Source organism: Rhineura floridana, chromosome 2 (assembly GCF_030035675.1).
Source record: "Rhineura floridana isolate rRhiFlo1 chromosome 2, rRhiFlo1.hap2, whole genome shotgun sequence".
Lineage (NCBI taxonomy): Eukaryota > Metazoa > Chordata > Lepidosauria > Squamata > Rhineuridae > Rhineura > Rhineura floridana.
The window spans coordinates 92,308,692-92,335,063 of record NC_084481.1 but is presented as its reverse complement, the minus strand read 5'-3'; the positions used below and the strand labels follow the sequence as shown (position 1 = coordinate 92,335,063).

At 43.6% G+C, this 26,372-nt stretch overlaps 1 protein-coding gene across 2 annotated transcripts in view; it reads right to left on the bottom strand.

The window, feature by feature from the left end:
• Positions 1 to 876: 876 nt before the first annotated feature.
• Positions 877 to 26,372, bottom strand: part of CFAP65 (cilia and flagella associated protein 65) — a 46,957-nt gene continuing 21,461 nt past the window's right edge. The window contains exons 14-33 of one of the 2 annotated variants that reach the window (XM_061609336.1): positions 23,664 to 23,888; positions 23,237 to 23,395; positions 22,730 to 22,895; positions 22,504 to 22,632; positions 20,719 to 20,935; positions 20,344 to 20,472; positions 17,551 to 17,727; positions 17,009 to 17,075; positions 15,758 to 15,868; positions 14,578 to 14,769; positions 13,308 to 13,466; positions 11,464 to 11,607; positions 10,769 to 10,885; positions 9,412 to 9,549; positions 7,166 to 7,231; positions 5,558 to 5,772; positions 5,041 to 5,196; positions 3,964 to 4,254; positions 2,252 to 2,389; positions 877 to 1,293 (exon numbers count right to left, since the gene is read on the bottom strand). In XM_061609336.1, coding sequence (XP_061465320.1) covers positions 1,167 to 1,293; positions 2,252 to 2,389; positions 3,964 to 4,254; positions 5,041 to 5,196; positions 5,558 to 5,772; positions 7,166 to 7,231; positions 9,412 to 9,549; positions 10,769 to 10,885; positions 11,464 to 11,607; positions 13,308 to 13,466; positions 14,578 to 14,769; positions 15,758 to 15,868; positions 17,009 to 17,075; positions 17,551 to 17,727; positions 20,344 to 20,472; positions 20,719 to 20,935; positions 22,504 to 22,632; positions 22,730 to 22,895; positions 23,237 to 23,395; positions 23,664 to 23,888 — 3,123 coding nt within the window. In that variant the 3' untranslated portion in view covers positions 877 to 1,166. The remainder of the gene's footprint in view (positions 1,294 to 2,251; positions 2,390 to 3,963; positions 4,255 to 5,040; positions 5,197 to 5,557; positions 5,773 to 7,165; positions 7,232 to 9,411; positions 9,550 to 10,768; positions 10,886 to 11,463; positions 11,608 to 13,307; positions 13,467 to 14,577; positions 14,770 to 15,757; positions 15,869 to 17,008; positions 17,076 to 17,550; positions 17,728 to 20,343; positions 20,473 to 20,718; positions 20,936 to 22,503; positions 22,633 to 22,729; positions 22,896 to 23,236; positions 23,396 to 23,663; positions 23,889 to 26,372) is intronic. The other variant, XM_061609337.1, reaches the window with a different exon arrangement.

Below are 26,372 nucleotides of genomic sequence, written 5' to 3'. Positions count from 1 at the left end.
TTAAAAAAACCCTAAACCTCTACACAGGCTGTCAGAATACACATATCTGAAAAATCCATTCCTGCTCACTTATTCTGAAAAGACAGTTCAGAACTGCGGGTAATGCAGTTACGGAGCAAGGGAAATTACAGAGCTTCTGATAACTCCTCTTTATGAGAGCTTTTGAAAGAAGACAAAGGGATGTGTGGCAGAGACCGGTAAGATGATGATACAGCTGAGGAGTTTTTTCAGTTAAAAGTGAGGGAGGGGTTGTTTGGGTTGTTTTACCCAACCCACAATTTTGTCTCCAGCTCACTGTCAAAAGGAGACTATATTTTGGATAGATACCTCAGCAAATTCAAGAGCAGATCCTTCAAAACTCTTAAAGAGATCTTTGCAGGAGGGAAATTGAGCAGCTAGGAGAGTGATGCTTGGAAACAACAACACTCTGACCTGTGCTGCTGTTACAGAGCTTAGGGTCTCAGAGGGCAAAGCCTGACAATGTGTAGCATTCTGTGAATGTTTCTGCGTGGTGTTCATCTAGGCTTTTTTTTTGAACTTCATATTCAAGGCTTGTAGACTAATAGCTACTGGAGGCTGAAAAGGAATGGCGGAATGAATGAACCCCTCCATAAACACCCTGTTTCTTAAGCAGCTGCATCCTGAACATGCCACCCCAGCTGCCTTATCTTCAAATCTGCATTATTTGAATCTTGGTGCGTAGCATTCAGGATGGCTTTTTGGCTTGCATGTTTGGTTGCCAGATTTCATTATCACTCAGGAATCCTAGCGACATGCCCTGTACTATCCTCTGCTGAGGCTGCAGCATTGACAATCTGGACTGCACTGTCCCCTGCTGGAGTGAAATTTGAACACTAATAACACAAAAGGCTTGCAGAGATGAAAACAAAGTCATCTTAATTTGAAAAACCTAATAATCTCTCTCACATGGCACAACTGAAACCCCTTCCCCTTTGATGCAAAACAGAGTTGTATTTCAACAGCCACAGATTAAAGACCCCCTGGTAAAAACCCTGGCACAGGGCAGGGTCACATAAGATTCTCTGCCAGTCATTTCTCCTTTGACCCATCTCCAAGGAGGTAGTTGTCCAGTAGGGCTGTGGCTCATACAAGGGCTAGCCAGTTACAAATACTGGGCTTAGGTGGTACCAGATTTCGCCAAGCTCCTAGGGAGGCAAGATGATGTGCCGATGCCCTTCGTAGTCCTTGATCTCGCTGGGGACACTGATCAGTGGTGTTGTAGTAGGGTGGGCCAGTGATGATTTGTACATCGAAGCAATAGGACTGATTTCTCTGAAAGAAAAGGATCCCTTTGAATTTTTACAACTGCACCATCACAATATTAAAGAAAATAATTTGCCTATCTAAAGCCCCAGGTGCAATTTCTGACTTTGAAGGAGCAAGGCTGGGTACATTCTTTGCCAGAGACCTTGGGAAGATGCTACCTGACAAGATGACAATAGCAGATTTCTCCAACCTTTTTTCTTTTTTCTCATATCCTATTTCTTGATTTCCTTGTATAACGGCAGCTACCATTCTGTTCTGAATGATGCACTCCTCTCCTTCACAGAAGCTGCTACAGAGCTTTCTCCAAGCGTAATGTGTTAGTCAATTCTTTTGCTGCCACTAGCATCTGGTTGGGCACTGTGAGAATTTTTACAATTTTGACAACTTCACCATCACAATATTAAAGAAAATAGTTTGCCTATCTACAGCTACATGGACTAGATGATCCAGAAGGCTCTTCTTATGTTCTTATTGCCCATGCCTCTGACCATTCTCTGGCTCACCCTATTGCCCTTCTGCCCCTTTAGCCATCATCTCCTCTAAACCTCTCCACTGTATGCCCATTTTCCAGGGCTCTTGGGCTTCCAAACAAATTGCAGAGAATACTCTGGCTGGTGAGCAAGCCAGTCAATACCATGAGATGAGACAACCAAAGAAGGAAACAATAGGATACAACAGAGAGGATGGGAGGAAGTACATTCCAGCCATGAGAACATAAGAAGAGCCCTGGGGGATCAGGCCAGTAGCCCACCTAGTTCAGCATTCTGTTCTCACAGTGGCCACCCAGAGGCCTATGGGAAGCCCATAAGTGAGACGTGAGTGTAGTAGCCCTCTCCCATGAAGCTTTCACAGTTGCTAAAGGGACATCAACCAAGTCCTTCAATTCTTTACGCCAGGTCCATACTAAAATTGAATGTTAATTTTGGAGCAGTTTTTTTTAAAATGGAAGGACCCCATTACTCACTTTTGGGAGAAAACAGGAGGAAGTGCAATGATTCTGGGTCGTGCTGTCAGCACCACCTCCCCACGGCTGGCCTCCACCAGAATGTTTTGGATGGTGTTGTCCAGCACCATCTCAGTCAGATTTGCAAATGCTGGTAACCTTAAGAGAAAGAGCATTTCAGTTCCCCCTTGTCCAGTGAAGCTGATGTTTCCAAGTGTGCTTACAGAATGCTGATACAGCATGGTGCCCACCTTACTCTCTCCTTTTATGCTAGTACAGCCACTAAGTTGGCAAAGGCCATGCCCAGGACTAACCAGCCAAAGACACACTGTCCTGGAATGTAAGAGTGAAAAAAGCTGAACCAGGTTTACTGACAGGGCACAATCACTGAGAGGATGGATGAATCCATATAGAGAATCTAAATTCTATAAAGGAACTCAGGAAATACCAATACACGCACAACTTGTAAATGTAACAGAGGTCCTTGGGTGAAGCATAGGCACACAGAGATCCATTGCCTGTTTCCAATCCCTTGGAACTCTTCACAGCTTCAAGGTAATAGGGCCATCACTATGATGGTCTGTAGTTACTTTCTCTCTTACAGTAAATGTCCACAGAAGGCAGGAGCTGCTTACTTCTCTGTCAGAAGTAAAGCAATGGTTGGCGTAGGAGCAACGTTGGACGCCTGGCCCTGTCAAGGGAGGCATTAAATTTTGTCCTCTGCTCAGTTATGTCCCTGACTGCAGCCTCTACATATGAGTAAATGCGTCCCCTTGCTTTCTTTTTTTTCTTTTTTGTATTGGTTTTAGGTAACAAAGCTGGCAAGTAACACTTAACTGACCAACTTGGCTGGCAACTTACAAGAGCAGGTTTTTCAATACATAAAAAGAGGAACCCAGCAACAAAATCAAAGCATCAGCTGTACATGTCACAAGAAAAAAATAGTTATTTAACAAATACCCCCTCCATAGAGTGGTATGAGTCACTGGAAGAAGAGAAGATGCATTGTTTCTGTTAATAAAGCTAATAAATGGGAACTGTACTGTGTCAAATTTGTAGCGCTTATGCTGAGGTCCCCTTGTTTTCTAAGGAGAAAAGCAAAAGGGTCTGCTGTTGGGGACATGCTGGGCTAGAGCATTCGGAAGGTGTGGAGCTGGTCTGAACCAGGGCTTCCAGCTGCTGACACAACCTGCATGTTTTCCATGAAAGCTAGCCACTTGCATTTTTAACAAAATCAATGAAGAGAGAGTCTCTTAGGAAACCAAGGGCTGTCTCCAACGCTGTAGCTCTGCTCATGCAACAGACTTCAGTGTGTGAAGCTGAGCTTCCTCTTTCTCTCCTGTCCCCTCCAGCCCTCTGCACACCCTCAAAATCAGCTACTGAGGGTTAGGAGACCCTTTGGACCAGATTTTAGGGGTGCACGGGGAAGGAGAGGAAATGGAAGTTCCGTCGTGCAAGTTGAGCATTGGACACATACAACCCTAAATCCAGTGCCATGGTTCAGAATCTGTAGCTAAAAGTGCGTAGACAGTGTCCATGTATGGCTGCTCTCATCTTATATTGGGCACACAAGGCAAAATGAAACATGGCATTCTGTCAGTTAAGATTTCCAGCTCCTATATTGTTCTGTGCATAAGTTTCTGCTCATCTTCTGTAATACAGGAATATTGCCACTACAATATGGGTATTTTACTGACAAGCCCTACTTAGAGGTGTTCCTGGCTTTAGCTCACCTGATAATGGTTTCTTTCTGCTCCCGGAACTGTTCCTTGCGAATAATAGCACTTAGGGTCTCTGGAGCATCTGATGTCCCTGAAGGAGATACTTCTCCTTCTCCTCCAGCATCTTCATCTTCTGTCCTATTCTTAGTGGTGAATACTGGGGACGTAATTGTTGGTGAGGTGCCAGCTGAGCTCTGCTTCTGTTTGGCCGACTCCTCACTCCAGAACTGGCAGAAGTAGGGTGTGGGCTCTGCAAGACTTCTAATCACTGCTTCCTGGAACTGGATCTCCTCCAGCAAACCCCTGGAATGTCAGGAGGGAATTCACATTGGAATTAGACACAAGGGTGGTTGCTTTTGTCACACTGTTGCCCTTGACATCCAAACCCTAGCTAGTATAAAAAGCCAACATACCCTTGAGACTATCCAAATATGCATAAGAAGCAATAAGAGTAGGAAAATGGTACTGGAAGCCTTCCTGAAGATATGTTAATTAGTAAAATTAATTGCAGTGAGAAAGCTTGTGTGGGTCAAAAAGGCAGAACAAAAGGTACCTATTTACCATGTGTCCATAATGGATTAAATCCTCCCTTCCCTACAGAAATTTGACCTAGTTTACCTACACGTTACTGAGTTGGTGTGATGTAGTGGACTTGGATCAGGGAGATTTGCCTGTCAAATCTCCATTCAGCCATGAAGTTCATATGGTTGCCTTGGATATTGCCATCTTTCAGCCTAATACAAACTGGAACATAGGAAGCGGCCTTATACTGTGTCACACGCTTGGTCTATGTAGCTCATAATCGACTACCCCAATGTGCAGTGACTCTCCCAGGTTTCTGACAGGGATATCTCCCAGCTCTGGAGGTGCCAGGGACCTTTTGCATGCAAAGTATGTGCTCTGCCTCTGAGCCACGGCCTTTCACCACCTCAACTCCAGTGCACTATCCTGAACTCCTTGGAGGAAGAGCAAAATACATCTTCATCATATTTATGACATAAATGTGCACTCCTAACCCTGCAATTCTATGCATCTGAGCAGCATATACTGCCCTTGTACAACATGACTTCTGATAGAGAGGCCACCCACTTGATCACTGTAGACAGCATATCTGTTACTAGCTGTGCCTCCTGTTCTGAACAGCTTTCTAGCTCCACCAAACTTGGATCCCTTATGGATGCTCTCTTGGTTTTACTCCTGCTCCCGCTCAGGGACATCCTTCGTGCAGTCTTCTTCTTAAGTTGGCTGAAAGAGGGCAACAAGGAGCATTACAAGTGATATGAGTGTGCCATGATTGAACCACAGGGTCTCTGGAGACAAGGGAACAGGATTTTGCCCTGTGGCTCAATTGGTTAAATTTCCCCACACCACAGAAGTGGATTAGAAGGTATCAGATTCACATGCTGCTTCCCCCAATTCCAACATATCCTTTCCTAAGAGTATCATTTATGCAAGGTTTACGATTTTCATATTCATTGCTTTTTCAAGAAAACATTTTGTTTGCTAGCAGCAAACAGCATCCCATTTACATGTCTGGGTAGAGAGCAGATGGCGAACACACATCTCCCCTAGGGAGCTGGCAACTAGGAGAAGGCATTAGCCTTACCGGTAAAGGAAGTGCTGGGGTAAGTCATTAGAGAAGTTGGTCAGGAAGCCATCAATTGAGTGTGACCTGGCTGTAACCCCCAAGTGCACGAGGAAGGGTTTGGGGGGCTCTGGCTTGACCCACAACCTGTTGGCCTCTTTGTTCCTTATATGCCTCCTCTGGCTGCGGCTGGCAGGGGGGTTAGGCGCATGGATGTTCTTAATGGGCGGAAGAGTCTGTCAGGGAGAGATTTAAAAGGCACTCTTTAATAAGTGGTCTGGAGCCCTCTGAAGCTCGCCAACTCAACAAATCTGCACACAAGAGGGGGGTTGAGTTTATTTTTGTTTTATGTACAGTTCTGATGTTCAGCCGTCATCCAGAACTGGCTGAACACCACTTATCTGGACAGAGGAACCACCCCAACAGTGTGTCTGTCTTGTCTGGATTTAGCTTCAGTTGATTGACCCTTATCCAGTCTTTTACTACAGTCAGAGTCTAGTTTACCATGTCTACAAGAGAAACAAATCTGCATATTATCAGCATATTGATGACAACACACCCCAAAACTCCAGATGACCCCACTCCGCAGTTTCATGTAGATGTTAAATAGCATGAGGGATAAGATTAAACCCTGTGAAATCCCACATTGAAGGTTGCATGGGACTGAACAATATTTCCTCAGCACCACCCAAGAAGGACTGGAACCACTGCAACATAGTATTGCTCACCCCAAGCTCAGATAGCTGCTCCAGAAGGATACTGGGGCTGATAGGGTTGAAAGCCACTGAGAGATCAAGCAGAATCAACAGAGTCCTCTCTCTCTCCTGATGAATGCCATCATACAGGGTGAGCAAGGTGATCTGAGTGCTGGACCCAGGCCCAAACCCCAACTGAAATGGATCCAGAAAATCAGTCTCATCCAAGAGTTGGTGACAACCTGCTCAAAAACCTTATCCAGGTAGGGAACATTTGAAATTGGCCTAAAATTTAGATCTTCCGGATCCAAGGAATGCTTCTTCTAATTAAAAGGTGTACTGATGTACAGCACTAAAAGAAGTGAGACATAACTATTTCTTGCAGATGGAAAACTGATTTTGTAGGTTGGAAGCAGAAGCTGGTTTTGCACAGCATCGACTGGCTGACAGCAGTGTTGTTTGATCCTACTTCTCCCCAGAGCAGTTTTGCAACTTTAAAAAACCCAAACTCTCTCTCTCTCTCTCTCTCTCTCTCTCTATACATACACACACACATATATTGCACCCCAACAAAGAGGGAAGAATTGACTCCTGTTTTTAGATAATCTGTGTGCACCCAAAATGTACCATTCATGACTATCAGGGTAAGACCATGTTAGATTGCTACCCACCCTCTCTACCTACATTAGCAGCAAAGCGTTGTCAAAAAATACAGAAAAGTTATACAGGCAAAACAGACCCAACAAACAGAGATATACAATTATTCTGTGTACCTAGCACTTCCATTCTGCCATGTAAATGCCAAATTTTCAATCAAACATATTAGCTCTGAAATAAGCACCCCATTGGCTGGCTGCCTTATCAGTCACCCCGACAGAGATGTCAATGTATTCCAGCTTTGAGAAGGGTTATAAACTTATAGTCAACTTATTACCTTGTATTTCCGGATCTCTGAAAGTGCTGCAGGAAGCTTTGCTGACCCCAAAGAGTTTGGAGCGCCCTAGGGAAGAAAATAATAGCAAAGGATATGGAGAAAACATAACCATAATACTGTTACACAATGGCACAAAGTAAAGTACACACAATTTTTTATACCAAACCCTGGCTTTTGTTTGTGTGGGTAGAAACTGACTCACTGTTCTGCCGGTTCCCATGCGTCTCTACCTCTCTCTTCTGAAAACGGGCACAGGACGCTAGTCAAACCTCGCCCCTTTTTACTGTAAAACCTGGAGGGAGCAGCTTGAGTGCAGTTTTTTTAAAATTCAGATTCAAAGAGATTTCGCAACTGATTGGCAGATCAACCCGTTCTCCCTCCTGGTGTGGCTAATGGAAATGCTTTGATCTGGCAACTAGTGTGTTTATAGCTTTCAGTTATTGTAAAGAAGCATTGGGAGGCTGCAACTTTCAACAGAGGAGCAACAGTCAATGGAGGGTGCTTAACCCTTTCTCTAACAGCCATTTCTTTGCTCAAAATAGCCTCCCCGCAAACTGCTTTTCACCTTCTAGGGTTCCAGGTGGATTATCTGGAACCGTGTAGGGGAAAACTGTGTCTTTCTTTATTTGATTTCTTAGTCATGTAATACAAAAATAGTCTCTAGGCAACTTGCAAACAGAATAAAAATGCAGAGTTAACATAGCAATCAAAGTAGTGTGTGTGTGTGTGAGAGAGATTTTATTTTGAGAGAGACATGGCCTGCAGAGAAAAGGTTAAAAACTCTCCCCCCTTCTTCTTCTCAAAACAGCAGCCTTCTGAGACTCCTTTACATTAAATAGTGCTTTGTTACATGCATTTGCCTCCATGTCTCCCACCTCTCTATCATCCTACATGGCTGGTTACCCCCAGACCACTGTGAATTCTAAATCAGAAATATTCTGAGAATTAAAAACCCAGTATTCTGCATTCAGAACTTTGAGGAAACCAGACTAAGCTTGCTTAATAAAGCTTGTTTAATGAGCATGATTCTGAATCTCTAATTTTCCTTACTTGCCCTAGAAGAGGCAGTGTCAGTGAAGCCATTGGCAAGACTAAATTGGAACACTAGTCAGGTCTTTCTGCTGCAGGCCTACTTTACATATTACATTTCCAGACTGCAATCCAATACTTATTTGCCTGGGAGTAAGCCTTATTGAACTCAATGGGGCTTACATTTGAGTAGACATGTATAAGATAGGATTTCACTGTTAAGATTACATTAAGACATTTTAAGTGCACTAAAATGTAAAAGTGCGATTGCAACAGCCACTTGTTTACCACAAACTATGTATAGTTTGGCTGCAGCTCCCTACTGAGAGTATACTAACCAAAAATCCAAGTTTGCCTTTACATAACTTGTGAAATGCCCTTGAATTTCTAAGTCAAATAGCAGGAATCAAGTAAAATTCTGTGAAATTGTGACATTTGCTAAATGATGACAAGGTTTGTACAGAACTGTAGATTGGGAACTGGTCTCTCTCTCTCTTTCTCTCTCTCTTCCCTTACTGTGCTCTATTAAAGGGCACCTCCAGACTGTCAGTATTTTCTGGAAGAGATTCAAGCACATACCAGAATGTTAGGTTTGTGCAGTTAGTGGATTAAAGGGTTCTGTTGCCCTAGCACAACAGATCTACTTTTTAAAAGAATTGGGACTCTGCGGTTTGGAAAGTAATGGGGAAATGCATTGAAAAGTGTGAGATGAATGAATGCCTAAAGGGAAGGCATCTTAACACCCTGCAAGTAAGTCAGGATGAATATTCATTGCTGTGTAACTGTTCTGCAAACAAATCAGAACAAATGCTCAATAAAGACCGAATGTAATGTAACCTCTGGTTAAGCTTTATACAAGCAAATCAGGATGAATGCTCTATAAACAGGCTATCCTGTAAGTATCCTGAGTCTACTTTCAAGATGCAGATTAGCATATGTAGAAAGATGAGATCAGATGCCAATGCAGGACCCCTGACTAGTGACTATGGAGAAGGTCCTGGATGCTTTCTCAGTTGGGTACTTCAAGTCATATTCGTTTCTGACCATTTCACCTTTACAAAGATGTATATCGTCACTTAAGTCAATTTTTGTCCTACACAAAACACAAATAGAAACATGTGGTGCCAGAAGTAGCGTTTGAATGGATAACCCATCCAAAGAAGCCCTACTTTTCCTGCTTCAGTACTAAAATCTCTCTCCCTGGAAGGCCATCTTACCTTTGAAGGCTCTTTCTGGTTCTTCTCTGCGTTTAGGTCTTTCTCTGTGATGGTGAACTCCACAGCCTGCCGTGCCTTTTCAGCTTCCCATTCCTGCAGCTCTTTCTCGTACTGATCGAGTGGGCGCTGCATGAAAATCTACAGGGTGCAAACCTATAGTTAACTCAGCATTTTGCAGGTTTGCATTCCGGCTACTTCTTCAGCACTCTGAGAAGATGAAAGATTTCATCTGTCTACAGACAGATGCCTTTTGAGGCTGAATTTTTAGCAAAACTCTGGCTTAATTTTCTGACCTTTTACAATAAATGTGTGAAAACAACCACTCGTCCAAACAAAGAGGAAACAAGGTAGTTGCAGAGCAGTAACTACAAGTGTTTTGACCAAGGGCAAACCCCAATTCTAGCACCCTAAGAAATTGTAAAGAGGAAGAGGACAAAAATGGTGCCATGCATATTCAACAGCATCCTGTCTGGCACATGCACGATAAAAAGTTGTTTGTAATGTTACAATTGTAATTGAATGCTGGCAGAAGCTTTACTGTAACAGGATCCCTGCAAAGGAGCACATTTTACTCTGGATACAATCACACTGAGACTCTGGGTTTCAGAAAACAAGAAAGCTTACATTTATTGTAGGAAATAATGCTGGATAGGAAAGATCTTAATTCTGGCTAACTAATGTTGGAGATGCAAAGAGCCATGCTTGCTCTTTCATATCTGGCACAAGAGAGAGAGATGAAGGAGAGATGTCTCCTTTCCCAAAGTGGGACAAAGAACAAAGGAGGATCAGGAAAATGAGGACAGTAACCCTTAAAAATATCAGTCCAGTCTCCGAAGGAAGGTCAGCAAAGATTAGGACACAAGAACAGTCTAGGAAGCATGGAGGTTCTCCTCTCTATCTACCCTTTCCCATGCAAACCACCAGTCTCTCAATACAAGCTGAGGTGCATCTCAGCATCTCCATATGTAAAACTTCGTAAAGTATCTCCTTCTTCCCTGTAGCTTCTGTGCAGTTGTGCCCTTGGTCAAAGCCCATGCAGCCGAGGCCTAATTACACTACTTGTTTGCTAGTTACATATATCATATTCACTGTTGTCACTGGAATGCTACTGGAGCCAGCAGTTACAGCCCCACATGTGATTTGTTCAACCCTCTTTATGCCATACAGGCCTATCCCTTTGAGCATTAGGTTGTATGGTCAACACCAACACCTCGTGTATTTATTATTCATTTCTTATATTGATGAGTCGCCCCATACAATAAGTTTCTAGGTGATGTACAACAGTAGTCCTATAGCAGTAAGCCACCAACATCCCTGGGTTTTGGTGTTCAAACAAATTATGATCACTGATCTTCACCTCACAGATCAAATCCACATTGTAGAAGCATGGATTTTCACTGGCATGCAGTGTGAGAACACATGGGGTACTTTCCCCAGCCTGCACAACTCCAGTCTCTGGAATGATGTTCATTATCTAGAAACAAAGAAAATGGTTGGTTGCTTGTTTGTTTGTTTGTTTAGAAAATTTATTAATTGCTTTGTATTCAAAAGAATCACAAAGAGATGTACAAAACAGAAATCAAATACAGCAGATGTCAGGTGTATAGCAGTGCACAATGCATCCCCACCAAAATGCTTTCAGGGCAACAACTTCCAACTCTGGAAACAGGCCCACACCTCAAATCTGTGAAAACTGATTGGGAGAAGAGAGCATGTGGCTTTCAGTGCCCCAGCATCACAGTGGGAGAAGCCACAACAGTAGAACATGCATGGTTAAAGCTGAACCATAGCACTACAATTAGTACCATCTCTCTCTCTCTCTTTAACACGCATATACCATCTCTTGTTTACCCTTTGGAGGGTCTTTCCATTTGTGCCCCAGCCCTGTTTTGTTGTTTATCCAACAATAATGAAGCCAGGTTGACCAACTGTTTTGGCACAGCCTGGGGAAGGTCTTGAAAGTTTGTAAGCAGCAACTGTGGGAATGGAAAGGATACAAGAGCTGGAAGGCTGCCAGAGAGGACCAAGAGCAATCAGACAGATGGTGCTCACCACCATGGCATTGGAAGTCCCAGTGTGCCAAGCAAAAATGATGGCCTCGTTCTTGGAGTCATTGTTGAGAAAAAAGAGACGGCTGCATTTGCTGTAGACTGGGATGTTGCCAAAGCAAATCCGGGGCTGAGATAAGTACACTGTCTGGAAAGAAGATAAACAGAGGGTGATCCCCTATCCTAACACGATGGGATCTCTTGTTTTCTGCACCCTCCCACTGGAAGGAAGCTAACTCATTCACAGTGGTACCAGTGCCCGTAGTGAATGGCAGGTTTTTAGGTAGCATTATGTCCATGAAACATTACTAAAAAATACACATTGATGATAACAGCCTCTCTCACTCTCTTGGCTATTGATAGTGTCCCACTGCAGCAACTCTTTCTGAGTAGGAGGCCTTGGTATGGAAGGACAGAATGAGAAGACTGCTGATAGGGCTTAAGCCAAGGATTTAACTGGAATACCAAAAGCCTCCCACTGACATCTCAGTAATTCTTACTTAACACACAAAATAGGTCCAAAAGCCAGCCATTTTAACAGGGCAACCTAGTGTGTCCCCAGTTCTTCTCTACCCAGAGAGGAGGGAGAAAGCCATGGTGGTAGCAACACGTACCACCTTTACCCCATTTTCTGCTTTTGCCAAAAAGAGATGGGTCTGCTAATCTATCATCATTACTGCATCCATAGTGAATGTATTTTTAGGAAAATTTAAGCCTCACTGAAAAAAAGAACCTCAGGTGCAGAACCTCACTACTGTCGAATTTATAATAGGTCATTATAATAGACAGTCATATTGTAGACAAACTTCACATGTTTCAACACTGGTAACATGCTCCACATAGTAAGGCCTCCACACCATAGCCATAATGTTTATCAGCAGCAAGTGTGGGCACTGGTGAGCTAAATCCCCACATCAGTGCTGAACCCCACAGGGACTGCTGGCTCTGGCATTTGGACTCTATCATGTAATACATTTGATCCATGTGGTTTTTCCTTTCCAAACATTGTGGCTGTGGCAGGGATTCCTCACAATGCGGAACTGTTCTGTTTATTTTTAGCAGCCATAACACCACACTTGCAACATCTGAAGCTAGCCACAGAATTCCGCCAAAGGAGCACAGTGTGTCACCCCAGTGGCCTCCCTTAGCATCTGGGGCAGTGCCAGAAACAGAAAGTCCTTTTAAATGGATTACCAAACAAGCATAATTTAATTCTCAAAAAGTGTGGATTATTTTAAAAATTGCCTTCTTGAAGTGATCACCAATCTATTGCTACTCTTCCTTGTTGGTGGGCACATCATAGTTCAACAAGGAATAAGGTAACATTTTAAAACAAACAAATCAAACAGCATCATAAAATTAATAAACAATCACAAATCAAGCTTGCAGCGAAATCAAAAATAAAATAGCATTATTTAGGATCTTGCAACCTGACTGCATGTTGGCAGACAACAGCACAGGGCAAACTTTAGAGATGGCTCATCCAGTATAAAACTGATCCATAGAAGATGATGCGATTCATATCACAACCTAATAGGTATGCACAACCATGCAGCCCTAGAAACATATGCAGTATGATAGTTCAGTACTGTTGCCTGCCTGGTGCTTGAAAAAACAACACTGGTTTTGTGTGTCATGGACCACAAGATGCATAGGCCCAGCTGAAATTAACCAATTGCACCAATAGCACCATTATAGTTCTTGAAGGGCAGGTTACTCAACATAAAACACGGCTATACAGAGAAGAATGTTTCTCCCAATGCCAAAGTCTCCCTTCCTCTCTCTCTAGCAATCTGAAATCTCTGTTCCACCTTCCACACTGGAAGCACAATATCCTCCAATACTTACCAGGCCAGGCACTCCTAATTTGGCAGAAGCTGGTGTTGTTGCAGCAGACACTACTTTGTCAAATTGTGCTGTCTCTCCCATAACATGTGGATCGAAGCCTATGCCTTGGAAGGTAATCAGAGCACAGTCCCCATCAAGGATGTGGATGGGCACGTCCACCTAAGCAGAAAACGAAACACAAAAACTGCAGCTGAGAGGACTCTGCTTTAGGGTTTAATAAGTGAAAAAAACTGCCTTGTTTGGGGCACAGCAGCTATTCTGTGAGCTCAGATTGGGGCACAGAGCTAAACTCCGTATTTAGCTAAATTGGGGAAAGGATATGCATGCCAGAGCCCAAGAGGATTAGCAAAGCAAGGAGAGGCAGAAGCAAAATAGGACTGTCACCTTTTGCTGAGACATTTTCCATATGGAAGCCATAAGTCCATTGGGGTCAGGTTCAATCAGTAGTTAATTTCTAAAAACAAGGCTACCGGGGTTTACAAGCTCTGTCCTAGAAAGGCAAGCGTGCTTTTCACTTCCTCAATAATAATCTCCTCTTTTACACATGCCAGGGCTGATCCTGGGAAAAGATTTCGGGATTGAATCCTACTGCAAATTAAACCTAGGCTAAATTTAGTTCAAAGCAAATTTCATCAATCCCATTACTTTTGATAGGCCACTGAGCACAGAAACCAAGAGTGTTTTCCCACTTTTATTCTCTAGTGTTTGCGTACTCCCCCTCTCCTGTACAGGAACACACATCTAGTGAGGTCTATTTTTCAAGAGGCACAACACCAACAAGGACCCTGCCCGCCACCAAAGGAGAAGTTAAGTTGTTACTGAGAGTGTTGGGAAGCATATCACGGGCTCCTTCTGGGAGGAAGGGTGGGATATAAATTTAATAAATAATCATCATCATGCAAAGGCTAAAATGCAGCTGGGGCTTGTTTGGGCTGACTATGCATAGAAGGCTCTCAGCTAAAAGAGTGTTAGTTGCACATCACCTTTGTATCAATATGCAACCATATGTAGCAGTTCACACCACAATGCAGATCTGAGCCAGCAGTGGGGCCAGTGTGGTGAAATCAGTAGTGGCAACAGGTTAAAAGTTGTAAGGACCAAGAAGCTGCTGCCCCAACAGGAGTTATGCAACAATGAACAAGATGTGAATGTATCACACCTCCTTTGAATAAGAACAGTCAAAGAAGCAAGTTCTAATTGCCTAGATAGGAATGCCATGGGATACAAATTCCTAATGGAAAGTGCTTGTTCTTAAAGATGACAGCCTCACCGAGTACATTTTGGCTTCCAGTGGCGAAAAGATCCATTCGGTATGGGCTGTCAAGCCTGGACCAATCTCTCCCCTTGGGTTCAGGCAAACAAACACTGCATGATGGTAATTCTCTTCCTGTACTTGTGTCAGAGCATCCACCTGGATTTCATACACTGCACTTGTGGCACCTCCATTGTACAGTTCATAGATCTGCAAGAAGAGAGAGGCTAGAACTACTTTCTTTACTGGATAAAGTCTGGTCAGCATTGTCTACCAAGATCCTCATATGGACCACCAGTCTCTCCATCTGGTGCGGCTCCTTCTGGGTGTCCTACAATGTAATCCCCATTAGAAGAAACCTAATCTTGGCAGCTACAATCTTAACATTAATGTTACTCCTTAACACAATTCCAAAGTTATCTATCAACACAGGTGTTTATAACAGGGTCATTATATCATCAGTGACAACTAACCAATCACTGGTATGTTGTCAGAATCCTTGGGACAGTTCAGGAAAATGGTGTGTGACAAGGATTCTACTTGCAAGATTTTATTTACATCACTTTCTGCCATGTGCAAATGAAATGGACTGGATGAAATCAGGATGCAGCAGGTTCTGCAACAAACTAGATCATTTAGAATGTCCGATAAATGACCATATAATGCCACACGTTTTCCAAACATGGACTGTTGAATGCTGTCTAGCCCTGCAGGGCACTGCCTCAGGCCACACCCCTATTTGTAAAGGAAAATTAAGTGCAGGAGTGGAGGGACATTTATGGAGAAAATTAGCAGGAGAGAGGTGGGGGCCTTAACCATTCTTGTGCCCACTGATGCTCCCATGTGAATGCCCCTCCAACATTTCCCTCCACCCCAAGTCAAGCATTTCCAATCTCTGGGGAAAATGCATTAAAAACAGTCTGGTGTAGCACTTGAAGGGGCAATTCTCACTTGCAAATGCCCCTAAGCTTTCATTAGCCTTATAAGGGCTAGAAATCCCAAGGTTGCCTCATAATTTGTAACACCATCCTCAGCCACAGCATGAAGTTTCCCCTGCCTCCTATTGTCCTAGGCTGAATTCCTTCTCTTGGGAGGCTCCCCCCCCCCCCCGTTAACTCCCTTTGCTCCTCATTGCCTTCCAACATTCTGTTTGTAGCCTGGGAAGAAGGGAGGTGGTAGAAGGACTTTGATGCCTCACCTGTTTAGGAGGGTCATAAGTGCCAATAGCAATGGGTGTGAATAAATGCTTGGTTGTAGTGAAGTGAATGTAGAGGCGCTCAGGATTCAATGTCACACCAATAAAATTCAGCTGCAGATGTGAGATAATGGGAAAGGGGGAAAATAGGCTCTTAGTCTGTACCACACATATCACACTCACACAAATTACAAGTGCACAAGGCATCTTGGGTTTGTTTCAGTCAAAGAAGCAATGCAGAGAGAAGCGTAACAGCATGAAATGAGATGCCTTTTGCTCTCATCCATGATAAAAAGTTTAAGCAGTATAACTTCCAGGGAACAGCTTGGCAGCATTGTCAGGAATTCTCCTCTTTAACTCTCCCATTGAAGAGTTTTATGGAACACACCCATTAAGAGTTCCTGGCCACCTGGCTAAATAGGATGCATGCCCTCCAGCTAGGACTTCTGCACTCAGCTCTCCCACTGGGCAGCCATCAAGACTTGTGCCAAATGGCCTGAGCCAAGGCCAAAAACTTCGCACAAAGGCACAGTTAAGCCTTGTGTTTTCATAGCCTGCTCAACAGGTTGGATTTTCAGCTGACAACAGTCCCTGAAAAGTGGGGGAGAGAAAGAAAAATAACGGATAATGGAACACATTCCTCTCACAGGAACTCTTGGAAGGGCAATTGGCACTAGTGGAGGTTCAGTGGGCCATGAGAGAGGCGCCCACTGGAGCACAAGGTGACTTTGACTCTATCTGACAAGTTAGGGGAAAGAGGGAAAAACAGGAAAGGCAAGCTAAGATCAGAATTTGAAGCCAACCAGATGGAGAAAACACTAATGGTGTAAAGGGAAGATGATAGGAATAAAAGGACTGGCTCACATTTATGCTTGGGAGGAATAATCTGTCCTTCACCCCCCACAAAGGCTATACCCAAAATTGATGGTCTGTTATCTAGACAGGATGTGAACCAAATGCAAGGTCTCTGTCAGAAGAAAAAGACAGGCTTCAGAGAGATGGAAATGAGAGGACTGTTTTCAGAGAAGTGGTTGCTGAAGAGAAGATTCTGCCATCAGTGTGGCCATACTGTGCAGAGTAGTAGGGAATAAAGAAGAGTAATCGTTTTTGGATATGTTATGCAGGGTGAGAATACAAAAAAAAAACACTCAGTGCTCCTGTTCAAGAGTAGCCAATAAAGAAGTCTGGTACTGACTTTAGTATACATCCTCCTCAGTGAGGACAGTTCCTGAACCTCTCAGTCCAGGATCATACCAGAATTTCTCGACCATGGGAGATCTTCAGCAGGACTGGGAGCCGGTCGGTGCCAATGAAATCATGTCTGGTGGGGGGAAAACAAATACAAGTATCAGAAACACACATATATGAAATGGTTCCAAACTCTAAACTAGAGAATCCTGCCTCAAACACATTACGGACAACTCATTTCCCTGCATGGTTGCATAAAAAACCTCCCTGGCAGAAGGACAGTCATGTTTGGATGGGAAAGAATTATGCTAAGTCCACCTAGAAATGCCTTGGTTTTTACAAATTCAGGACATCAAAAAATGGGCTTTGGGAAAAAGAGAATAAGTGCAGTTTTTCTGTTTTATGGAGCCCAGGATATGTCCATGCTGGTGGCTGATTACTAGTCCTGCCTGGATTTCATACTTAAGATGACTATGACATTTTCCCAGCACAGTAGATCTCATACACACTGGGGCCTGTGCTAGTGGACCTGAATTGGTACAGGAGCTCATTTGGGATTTGGGATCAATTTCTATAAAGGGAAGAAAGGAACTATAGTTTGTGGGTACCTGTGGGATAGTTGTATAATTTGCTGTTGCCCTGGAAGAAGCTTTCCTGCCTTGGGAGAAATGGTAAAAAGCTGATTATCCTGGACCCGCATCTGGTGCAGCTCACTGGGGTCAAATTCTGCACTTTCTGCCCAGTATTCCATGTCAATCCTCTGGTCAGAAGGAAACAGAAAGGCCCTGGGAAGCAGTCATAGCAAAACAAAAGAGAGGGAGACAAACACATATTACAGTTGGAAAGCAAAGATAATCAAGATTTGATCATCAAGAAAGCAGCCCATCCTGTGCTCCTGAAGAATTGTGGCATGCACACAGCCTGACCCACAGTTCTGCCAATTATAATCCCTTGTCTCTACAAACACATACACTTCAATTATGCCCATTAAGATTGGTCTGCAGCCCTCACCTCTGCCTCCAGATACTGGATGGGAGCAATGGTCCATTCAGGTCAAGTCAGCCTCCTGTCTCTGACCCTAGCCAGATCCAGATGCTTGAGGATGTTTGCAACAACTCAAGCTACGTATAAAGCACTTCGTAGATGCCAGGCCACCTAGTCCAACCCAATGACTGATACAGGAAATAGAGAGCTAGAGCATCCCCAGCAGATAGCTCTCCAGCCTCTTGTCTGAAGGTCTCTAGCAAGAGAGAGCCCACCTGCACCCTAGGTAATTGGTTCCATTGTTGAATTGCTCTTACTGTTAAGATGTTTCTCCTAACATGCACATTCCCTGACTTCATTGTATAAAGATTTTGTTGTGCTATAAAGAAGGGCAAGGAGTCACGTGGTGTACAAAAACCTACATTCTGGTCACCAGCAGTCCTAACAGAGGCTTTATCTGTATGTTCAAAAAATGCTCTCTGCACCCTTGTGTGTGTGTTATGTGTCTTCATGTTGATTATGACATATGGCAACCCTATGAATCAGGGACCTCCAATAGCATTTGTTATAAACCACCCTGTTCAGATCTTGCAAGTTCAGGTCTGTGGCTTCCTTTGTGGAATCAATCCATCTCTTTTTCTACTCCCTTCTGTTTTTCCCAGCATTATTGTCTTTTCTAGTGAATCAGGTCTTCTCATTATGTATCCAAAGTATGATAACCTCAGTTTCATCTTTTTAGCTTCTATTGATAGTTGTGGTTTAATTTGTTCTAACACCCAATTATTTGTCTTTTTCGTGGTCCATGGTATCCACAAGGCTCTCCTCCAACACCACATTTCATATGAGTTGATTTTTTTCTTATCCACTTTTTTCACTGTCCAACTTTCACATCCACACACGGAGGTTGGGAATACCATGGTCTGAATAATCCTGACTTTGGTGTTCAACCTTAAGGACTAAGATTTTGTTTCATCTGCAGAGAATGACGAAATTTCCCATAAGCCATGTCTGCACTGTGAGGATATTTGTTTGACCTGTCATGAAGTGCCAGACAGAGTATTGGACACTAGGCCTCTATAAGTTTGAGCTATAAAGTTTCTGCTAGTGTAAATATTCTGGATGCCTGCTGTCAAGAGTTCTACATGGCTATTATAAATATTCACTAATAGGCAAAAAAACCCTTGCAGTTTAAGAATGTACCTATGTGTTTGTGTGTGTTATGTGCCTTCAATAGCCAACAGATATTTCTATCAAACGTTAAAAAGTAGGGAAACTGGGCATCTATAGTGAATGAACCACGGAAGCATGAGACCTGACCTTCTGTCTGAGATATTGTACTGCCCTACAAATTTGTAAAAAGGCAAACACAACTTGGGTTGGTCTTTCACAGTCCAATCCACTTCCTGTGTAGCTTGGAAGAATTTGGTAACATGTGCCTCTGAGCATTGGGTGGGTGGTCACTGGGAAGAGGGGAAGCCCCTTTCCTTTCCAAAAGGAAAACATTGTAACAGTATCATTGTTTTTCAGGGTTTCCCCCACCTTGTCATTCTACAGCAGGCACATGTAATCTCCCACCCAAATTTAAACCAAAGCTGTCCCTGGCCACATCCACATCAGACCTTTTTTTCACTTTAGACAGTCATGGCTTCCCCCAAAGAAGGAAACGCCCTATTTCCCTCACAGAACTACAATCCCCAGAAGAGAGGCTGACTGTTAAACCACTCTGGCCACTGGAGCTCTGTCAGGGGAATAGAAGTCTCCTATCAACTCTCAGCACCCTTCACAAACTACACTTCCCAGGATTCTTCAGGGGAAGCCATAACTGTTTCAAGTGGAATAAATGTCTGGTGTGGGTTTGGCCCGCTGATAAGCCAAGCCAAACAGCTGCAAGTCTGGTTTTAGAACACGGACAGTTGGTTCTTACTGAGCACACCCATGCTTATCATCAACTCCAATGTTAAATTTCTTAAATTAATTACAAATCAGCAATGCATTTTTTTAACTTTTAAACTGCAGAAGATGAAGGTCAGAGTATGGGGCCAAGGTCAGTAAAAGGATTACAGGTAATCTGTGAACATGGCTGATTTTTAATTAATTTCAACAAATTATGAGGCCACTGACAGAAAAAAGTCCAACAGGGGTCTGGATTTTTCCTCTTGTTTTACACTTTGAACTCTTGATTCTCTCTGAGTGTTTTGTATATCGCCATGAAAACTTAAGAGGGTTATTAAGCAAGCATTTCTGAGTTCAGGACTACAAGTTTTGTAAGGTTTTGTTTTGAAATGAGCTTATGGGAAGCAGCAGAATGGCATGGGGGGAATTTTCAATTTAACATTGCGGAATGCAAAAAATCCATGCTGGCTATAGTATACAGCTACTCTCGTGGCTATATAATTCCCTGGTTGGGGATTACTCACCAGTTCACAGGTATCGCTCCACTGTTTTGTAGCATCAGCACAACCACAGAGGGTACACATCCAACAGGAGCTGCACCAAAGTTGAAATCCAACATGACGGGAGTGTAAACTGGAGGGATTCGTTGTGTGCTGCATATTGAAGAGAAATGGGATGAGAGAAAAATCCATGCAAAAGGAGTGTTCCTTGGTGGGGCTGCAAATCCCTAGTCTGGCTTGCACTCATATCGTATTTTCTAGTGTTTTCTTTGCCAGAAAAGAAAAAGGAAGGAAGCTATCATGTCAGACTGTGAGGAAATCAAGAGTATTCCTATATATGAAGGGGGAGGGCAGAGGAACTAGAAGTTTAGTGGCTGGTGTAAGATTTAATATTCTTACCTGTGCCTGGTAGGCACTCTGAAGGTGAGTTCTTGTGGTGTTGGATCTCGCTCCAGATACTGGTTCAGAGTCTCCAAAGAGAAAAGCCGCCAGAGATGCAGCTTACTGATGCCACAGGCACTTCCTGTCCCACAGGCATCAGTGATGCAGATGGATGGATAGACGCCTGTTGCTATCACACAACAAACTGGCTGCTTTTCCCCAAGAGGATTTGTGGCTTGCATGGAGAGACACAAAACAGACTTTATGATAAGACATCATATAAGTAAAACTTGATACCTCCACCAGATGATTATTTTATAGCCTTCCTTTCCCCTCATTTGCATTCTGTAAGTCTTCCCTCAAGGCTGTTCTTCTATTGCAAATACACTGCATTTTTCTAGCACACAGATCATAAAACACTGTTCCTGGGGAAATGTGTGTGGAAGGGGCCATAGCTCAGTGCTACAGTACATGTTTTGCAAGCAGAAGGTCCTAGGTTCAACCCCCAGTATCTCCAAATAGGACTGGGAAAGATCCCTGTCCAAAACCCTTAAGATACTGCACAAGATGGACCAGTGGTACAAATCAATATAAAGCAGCTTCATATAATGCATCCATTGCTGTTAGGATTACTGCGGGATGGAATGTTATTCTGCAAGTGCCACCAGCACCTACTGGTTATTAATCAGTATTAAAGCAGGGGAAGGCAGGCTTCAAGCTTCAAGTGGGGTCTACTTTGTTTTGTATTGGAAGTGTGAGAACCAGCAACCAGTTCCAGGTGCAAAAGAATTAAAGAATTCTAAGTTCAGGAACTTGTTTTGAGTACTAGAACTGAACACTACCTACTTTCTTCATTTCAGCTATAATGTGGTGTGTGTGTGTGTGTGCGTGCGTGCGTCATTTTGGTGTTCCAATTGTTAAACAACTGGGAGTCAGACATCCTTACCAATCTACTTCGAATTACCCAGCTACATACCATTTCCCAGAGATGTACTGGTAGATCCAGATCTACTTGCTGCCTACCCCTGACTTAAGTGATGAAAAGATCTGTGAAGCAGAGCACTGCTGCCCTTGTTGTCATCTTCGATGGGCAGAAGATCTTATCCCTATTGATATTAGGCAGGCACCCCCCTCACTGTATCATTTTAAATCCCTCCATTCCCCCTTCTTGTTTGGGAGTGCACATGCCAGTTTATAATTTGGGTGAACAGCAACAGAGCCATTCCCTTCTCTGCTCAGCCTATCACTAGTGGAGGTTTATGACATCACCATCAGTGAACTGGATTTAAAGGAGATTTCCACAAATGGTTGGGGAACACACTTTGCTTGATTGTGAGAGAAAGCCCTTCGGTTTACAAGGGAGACGCTCAATCCCAGTGCCAGATATTCATCCGAGGAGGACAGCAGCCATTGACATTGGTGATCCCTCATGGCCAAGTAAGATTGTCCTCCAGGGTAAGGTCTTTAGCGGTGGGTCCGTAAGTTACTGTGGAGACCAATTCTGGATCCACACAGCCTCCCACAGTGAGGACATAAGTTTCCAGATGGAAGATGGTCACAATGAGCAAAAAGTAAGCTCTCTGTGCCTCCCAGTCCCACAGTTCAGGCCAGACTTTACAATACCACATCACTCAACTTCAAGCCACACACATTTTCTATAGGTTTGATGTGCAGTGAAGCAGATGGAGCCGTTTTATCTGGTGTGGAATCACACACGCACACACGCGTGCGCACACATACACTGATTAACAATATTCTTGGCAGAAGGGCTGCTTTCATACTTGCCAGTTCCCGTTCTCTCACCTTTGGGAGTGGAAATGGTGTAATTGATTGTCCAGGTGTAGCGCAACTGGCGTGCGGGCCTAAGAGTTGCTTGCACAAAGATCTTCCCCCGAGCAGGAATCGTGCCTTTGTAGTGATCAAGTTCTATTGCTATGGGAGAGAAAGACAAAAATAAAAATGATGTGAGTATGGAGGGGAGGCTTCAAGCAGCTGCAAAGCACAAAAGATCTGCACTTCCATTAAATACCTAAGGGGTCACTGGCAACTTCCTCAGGGTCACATGGTCCAGTGAACATCTGCTCCACACTGAGGATATATTTTAAAGAGCAGGCCCCGTTATTAAATAATCTAAGTTCACATGACTGCATGCTGCCAACCAGGATGTTACCAACATCTACCTGCTCCTCTTGTGCCTGTAGCCCAAAGACAAAACAAATAGTTCAGGTCCATTAAGCAACATAGACTATGGACATTCCATGCAAATATATCCTGGCATTTAAGACACGAAGGGAAGAGAAGAACATCAGGAGATACGCCAATATTCTCTCTACAACAGATATTCAATCCAGCATGGCTAGCAGGAGGCAGCTGTGTAGTGCTACTGACTGCAAGAGATATATACGATATAGTCCAGGCTTCCATACGTGCCAGGGTGTCATCTGCATATGCTTAAACTGGCAGCTCTGTGATTGGGCTTCCGCCCTCCTATAACATGGTCATGCTTAAGTCTCCTGTCCAGGATGGTGTCACTTACTGTTATGGTGCCCAGTGATCCCTCCCCAATAACCCGCAGGAAATAGCGGACGTTCTTTGGGGTCTTGTCATCCAGTATCTCTTGGTCTCTCCACACTGTCACCCAACTCCGCAGAAGATATTTGATCTGCTCACCAGGAGTGAAGGTCCATGTCTGAGCCTGAAATCACATGCAAGAGAGAAGCCTGGGGGAGAGTCAGAGCACTGTGCCTTCCTGGGATGCAATATCTAGGTGAGCAAGTTGCTAGAGATACAGGGGAACCCAAGGACAACCCACCTTCCTCTTTTATTGCCTGCATCTTACAGACTTCCAGAACCATGGATGTGTGAGTGCATTTGTCTGTGGCATTGGGAGCATTCATTTGTATCTTTGGCTAGGCCCAAGGAGGATGTGCTTTCTTTCCATCCAATTGCTTGAAATTACTCACCAATGCTTCATTGGGCAGTATAGTCCCTTCAGCAGGCTGGACGCACAGGAGTTTTTTGTCTGACTGCTGGATTTTCCACCTGAAGAGCATGGGTAACCGGGTACAGTTCTTGATGGTGAAGGTGCGTGAGGAGGAGGTGCCCACACATGTGGGTTTGAAGTACAGGCTGCCATCACCTTCTAAGTGTAAGACCAGGGGCTCAGCACTGCTCTGAAGTGGGATCTCCTGAGGAAGCAAACATCAGCAGGAATCTTCAGCCAAAGTTGAAAGCCACAGCGCTTTCACAGGAAAGTTGAACTGGGTTCTAGGCTGGCATGGACAGGCCTGGAAAAACTGAGACAATACAAGAAGGAGGCACAAGGGCAACACTGCCAAAATAAATGTTTAATTTGTGAAGTTCTATAAGTGCCAATAAACACACATCTGATTTCAAATGCAAGATAAACTATTTTATTTAAGCACTTGCCTAGAGGCCATAGATGACCAGGAACTGCATCCAGGTGAGTGCATGTGTAGACAAGAGTCTGTGTAGACAAGAGAATGGTCTGGCAGGTGTGGGATGGAGTACTCCATCCTTCCTCCAGCAGAGCAACCTAGCCAGGCTGCCACAGGGATTTATTTCTCCGTCTCCCCATGACAGCCCCCAGCAGGATGCGTATATTTTTTGCAAACTAGGAACTTTGGGGAGCTTATTTACAATGTAAACCAAAAAGTGAAAATATGTGGGGAGTGACAAATGTTAGAAGGCCTTTTCACTTAAACCAATTTTCCACTCAATAAATGGGCATAACAAGCAACAAAACATAGGAAGCTCCCTTATACCAAGTCAGACATAAGAACATAAGAACAGCCTGCTGGATCAGACCAATGGCCATCTAGTCCAGCATCTTGTTCTCACAGTGGCCAACCAGATGTCCATGGGAAGCCCACAAGCAGGACCTGAGTGCACCAGCAATCTCCCCTTCTGCTGCTTCCTACAACTGGTTTTCAGAAGCATATTGCATCTGACTATGGTGGCAGGGCAGAGCCCTCCTGCCTAGTAGCCACTGATAGCCTTCTCCTCCATTAATTTGTCTAATCCTCTTTTAAAGTCATTCAAGTAGGTGGTCATCACTGCCCCTTGTGGGAGTAAATTCCATAGTTTAACTATGTGCTGCATGAAGAAGTACTTTCTTTTCTCTGTCCTGAATCTTTCAACATTCAGCTTCATTGCATGTGCACGAGTTCTAGTGTTATGAGAGAGGGAGAAAAAGTTTCCTCTGTCCAATTTTTTCATGCCATGCATATTTTTATACACTTCTATCACCTCGCCTCTGACTTGCTTTGTCTCTAAACTAAAAAGCCCCAAATGCTACAACCTTTTCTTATAGGGGAGTCACTCCATCCCTTTGATCATTCTGGTTGCCCTTTTCTGAACTTTTTCCAACTTTACATTATCCTTTCTGAGGTGACCAGAACTGTACAGTATTCCAAATGCGGCCACACCATAGATTTATACAATGGCATTATGATATCAGCAATTTTATTTTCAATACCTTTCGTAATGATCCCTAGCATGGATTTTGCCTTTTTCACAGCCACCGCACACTGGGTCGACATCTTCATTGAGCTATCAACTACAACCCTGAGGTCTCATTCCTGGTCAGCCACCGCCAGCAGACCCCATGAGCGTATATGTGAAATTAAGATTTTTTGCTCCAGTATGTATAACTTCATACTTGTTGACATTGAATTTCATTGCCATTTTAGTACCCATTCACTCACTTTGGAGATATCCTTTTGGAGTTCTTCAAAATCCCTTTTTGTTTTAACAACCCTGAGCAATTTAGTATCATCAGCAAACTTGGCCACCTCACTGCTCACCCCTAACTTTATATCGTTTTTGAACAAGTTAAAAAGCACACTTCACAATACCAATCCTTGGGGACTCCACTTTCTATAGTCCTCCATTGGGAGAACTGTCCATTTATTCCTACTCTCTGCTTCCTGCTACTTAACCAATTCCTGATCCACAAGATGACCTCCTTTTATTCCATGACTACTAAACTTATTTAGTAGTCTTTGGTGAGGTACCTTGTTGAAAGCTTTTTGAAAGTCTAAGTACACTATGTCCACTGGATCACTCATCTCGATTTATATGCTTGTTGACACTTTCAAAGAATTCTAATAGGTTAGTGAGACAGGACTTTTCCTTGCAGAAGCCAAGCTGACTCTGCTTCAGCAGGACTTGTTATTCTATATTCTTGGTTAATTTGTCTTTAATAATACTTTCTACCAGTTTTCCCAGGACAGACATTAAGCTAACTGAACTGTAATTTTCGGGATCCCCACTGGATCTCTTTTTAAATATTTGTGTTACATTGGCCACTTTCCAGTCCTCAGGTATGGAGGCAGATCTGAGAGATAAGTTACATATTTTTGTTAGAAGATCAGCAATTTCACATCTGAGTTCTTTTGAGAACTCTTGGGTGGATGCCATCCAGACCCAGCAATTTCATCTCGCGTTACCACTATTTGTCTCAGTTCCTCAGATGCCCTTCCTGCAAATGTTAGTTCAGGTTCAGGGATCTGTCCTATATCCTCTACTGTGAAGACAGATGCAAAAAAAAATTATTTAGCTTCTCTGCCATTTACTTATCCTGCTTTAGCATACCTTTGACTTCCTTATCATCCAAGGGTCCAATCGCCTCCCTAGATGGTCTCCTGCTT